The following is a 3,551-nucleotide window of genomic DNA, read 5'->3' as shown; positions in this document are numbered from 1 at the left end:
TCCAACAAAAGCAAACCAAAATTCACTAGTAAAAGAAGCTGATTATCCACCCAAAGGTATTAAGTATTAATGACTTGTAACTATCGATTCATCAAAAGGATGCAGGGGTGAGGGGCAAAACCGTCTTTTAACAAAAGAAAGCATGCAAATATGATAAAGTATGATGCATGATAAGATTACGGGTTGGCAGTAGAACATTTAACTGACGCTGGTGGCTTCTTATCGACATCCATAGGCTTAGCGCTTTTAGAGGGTTTCTTCTCAATGGCACCCACAGCCTTTCTTTTGTCTTTCTTTTCTCTCTTTTTCAATGATGTCATACGCGCCTTCAAAATGGTAGCGTAAGACGCTTGAAACCGTTGATGATCCTTTGTTCCGACCTGTTTGTGATTTAAACCAAAATAATGAATAATCATGTTCTTGTAGTGTTAACTAATTTGAGGACTTTTATCACTTTATTTTGTCAAATGGATCAAAGACATGCAAAATGTGTTCAAATTCATAAAACATCTAAACATGTTTAACTAACTAGAAAAGGTGGAAATAGTATAGTTTTTGGAATTATATTTAAGACAAATATTTATTATAAAAAACAAAAATAATAACAAAAAAAAGTTATGCAGTTAAGCCGACCTCATCCAACCCATTTTGATTGATTACCCAACCTAGGGGATCACTCGTGAGCTACTCAAGTTCGACTCACTAAAAGGTCGAAATGAATCGAACTTATACGAGCTGAAGCCTAAACTCGAGCCTAAGTTGGAGCTCAGTTAATGAAAAGCTGAAGCTCAATCCTGAGCTTCACATACCGAACTCAACTAGTCTCATCTTCCTACACGATCATTACACACGCTCATATAATCATTTGTATAATAAATGTATATTTACATGGATACATATTATTTGTATAATTAATATATACAAAACTACTTATATTCGCATAAAATAAAATGACTATATACTTGCTAAATAATAACATGCCGAGCTCCAACTTTACACAAAGAGCTCAAAACAAGCAAAGCTCGAGCTCTCCTAATTGAATGAACCGATAACGTCTGTACCCAAACCCACCTATTTTGCCACCTCTACTCAGAAAGGGTCATATGTAACTGAGAAATTTAAAATATAAAATAATGACAAAAAAAGAGGTTGAAATTGATTACCAATGTAGAAATATTCTTCTTTCCATCAGTGGCCCTAACAAGACATTTGAACTCAAGTTCTTTACCAGCAGTTGTTATCTTATTCCTCTGCACCTTTGACTTGTCAGAGGCTGAAAAAGAAACACAATAATCGATATTTTAAATAGAAAAACTAGAGATAAGAATAAACAAAACGAAGAAACTTACAGTGTTTGAGTGTAACCCACACAGAGCCCTTTTCTGTGGTGTGCTCAAACATGGTGGTTAGTTCATTAAGAAAAGGGTCGAGCTGTAAACGTACCTAACATGGTTACAAAACAACAAGCAATTAAGAACTATTAAACCTTAAAATATGCAGCACATAGTTAGTTGTTAGTGGGCAGTTTCGAGCCATAAAGTAAGAATGTTTGGCAAAGGGTCCTATCTTAGTTGATCTATTGGACAATCCTATTAGCAGTAGTTGTGAATATTATTATTTATAGGATTGGGTTTGCACAAGTAGAATTGGAAGTAATTGTTATTGTATTGAAGTAAAATTGATTGAATAAATTAGGGTTAGTATTGCGGATGAACTATCAAGCCAACAGCAGCATTAAACATAAGACAATACAAGGCTTTTATCTATCGCTAACACATTCACAGATCAAAGAATAGATCGATGTGGCAATTTCAACGATTAACCTAACCAACAAAGCAAGCAAATACGATTACGATTCAATTATGAAAGAAGCAGCTTAACTTACCATAACGATCGTCGTTCGTTGAATTGAATCTATCAAGAACAAGAAGCTGTAACTGCAGCAGCTAATAAAGAAGCAAAGCAAATTAGGGCGGATGGATGTAAGTAATTTGGGGATACATACAATACATACTTTTATTATTATTATTATTTTTTTATATGAAAGATTTTGTTAAATTACCCAACTACCCACGTGACCAAACCTGGCTGAAACTACCTATAACTTGTTGCTTGTAACCGTTTTCAACTAGTATTTTTCTCGTCCGGTGGACGGGAACATCAACGCAGGAATGTGACGACTACATTAATTCATATGCATAATTGTATTTTGATGTATAAACTGATATCATTTAAGGTTGTTTCTTGTTTCTTATATAATGTGTGGTATGGGAATTAGTTGTATGTTTTTGTACTACCCAACGTTAGACATCATTAAATATGTATATTATATCATTGTACGTATGTATAATTAAATCTAAAAATGATATAAATCTAAAAATAATAACAAACATCAAGTTTCGTTGTTAGGTCATTAAAATGACTAACACTAACGTCATTATGTTAAGAAATAAATCAATTTTTTAACGTTGATTTACTCCCAGCTGTATTGCAAGGGGAGAGACAACTGGTGAATCAACTGGTCGTCGTGTTATATTACCAGCATCGTTTATCAGCGGCCCTAGATATATGATCCAACAATATTATGACGCAATGGTTGTATGTCGCCGGGCTGGTCCTTCTGGCCTTTTTTTATCACAATGACATGCAACTCCAAATGGCCAAAAATTGAAAGGCACATTAACGCGACAACTCCTGGTATGACTGCATCAGATTGACCCAACATCGTGGCACGTGTGTTTAAGATAAAGCTTACTGAACTTATAAATGACATAAAAAAAAAAATCTTTGGTCCAACTAAAACATGTATGTTACTATCCAGTGTATTATATAGACATTAGCTTACTTTGCATGCCTTAACATATCATATGATGATGCCTTTTGATTAACTTTTTATTTTTTTTGTTTATGTAGTAATTTACACAATCGAATTTCAAAATCGCGGTCTACCACATTGACACATGTTTTTTTTACAACATGAAGCTAAGCTTACAACAATTGAAGCTATTGATAAGTAAGTATCTGCTGAGCTTCCATGTTGTGTGCAAACAACTACTTTAAGCTAACCTATAATCACTAAACAACAGTTAGACTTCAAACCACCTTCATCTATAAATTGGTAGTGGACCATAAAAGGAAGTTTAATTAACACAATTAAGTTATAAAATGATTATAATATTCTTTTAACTATCATAACTATAGTCTCAAATAGTAATATAAGAATATAAAATCAAAACAAAATTCATTCAAAAACATTCATGAATGATTGCTTGTGGTATCTTAAATAAAATAGATAAGAATTGAACAATATAATTCATATTGGTTATGAGTTTGAAAATGCAAAAGCGACATAATTCAACATTAAAATGAACGGTTATAAAGCTGAAGCGTCAAACAAAAAAGAAAAACACGCATGATAATGGAAACAACTGATATAAAAACATAAGTCTAGCTACAAAATGATAGTACTTAAAAAACTCAATATTAAAACATTAAGCGATACGGTCCTCAATCAAGATCAACTCGATTTACAACACGAGCATTGTTAGTTC

At 33.0% G+C, this 3,551-nt stretch overlaps 1 protein-coding gene across 1 annotated transcript; it reads right to left on the bottom strand.

Annotated features, from left to right (window-relative positions):
• Positions 1-2,002, bottom strand: LOC143630357 (signal recognition particle 14 kDa protein-like). The gene is made up of 4 exons (XM_077099399.1): positions 1,886-2,002; positions 1,350-1,443; positions 1,164-1,273; positions 1-380 (listed from the first exon to the last, which is right to left on the bottom strand). Exons 1-4 carry the CDS (start codon positions 1,886-1,888, stop codon positions 177-179), a joined length of 411 nt encoding a protein of 136 aa, XP_076955514.1. The 5' UTR covers positions 1,889-2,002; the 3' UTR covers positions 1-176.
• Positions 2,003-3,551: the final 1,549 nt, after the last annotated feature.

This window comes from Bidens hawaiensis, unplaced genomic scaffold (genome assembly GCF_021521415.1).
Source record: "Bidens hawaiensis isolate Kalapana, Puna unplaced genomic scaffold, B.hawaiensis_p1.1 tig00005649_1, whole genome shotgun sequence".
Classification (NCBI taxonomy): Eukaryota; Viridiplantae; Streptophyta; class Magnoliopsida; order Asterales; family Asteraceae; genus Bidens; species Bidens hawaiensis.
Note: the sequence above shows the minus strand (reverse complement) of the source record. Positions and strands in the feature narration are given on the sequence as shown.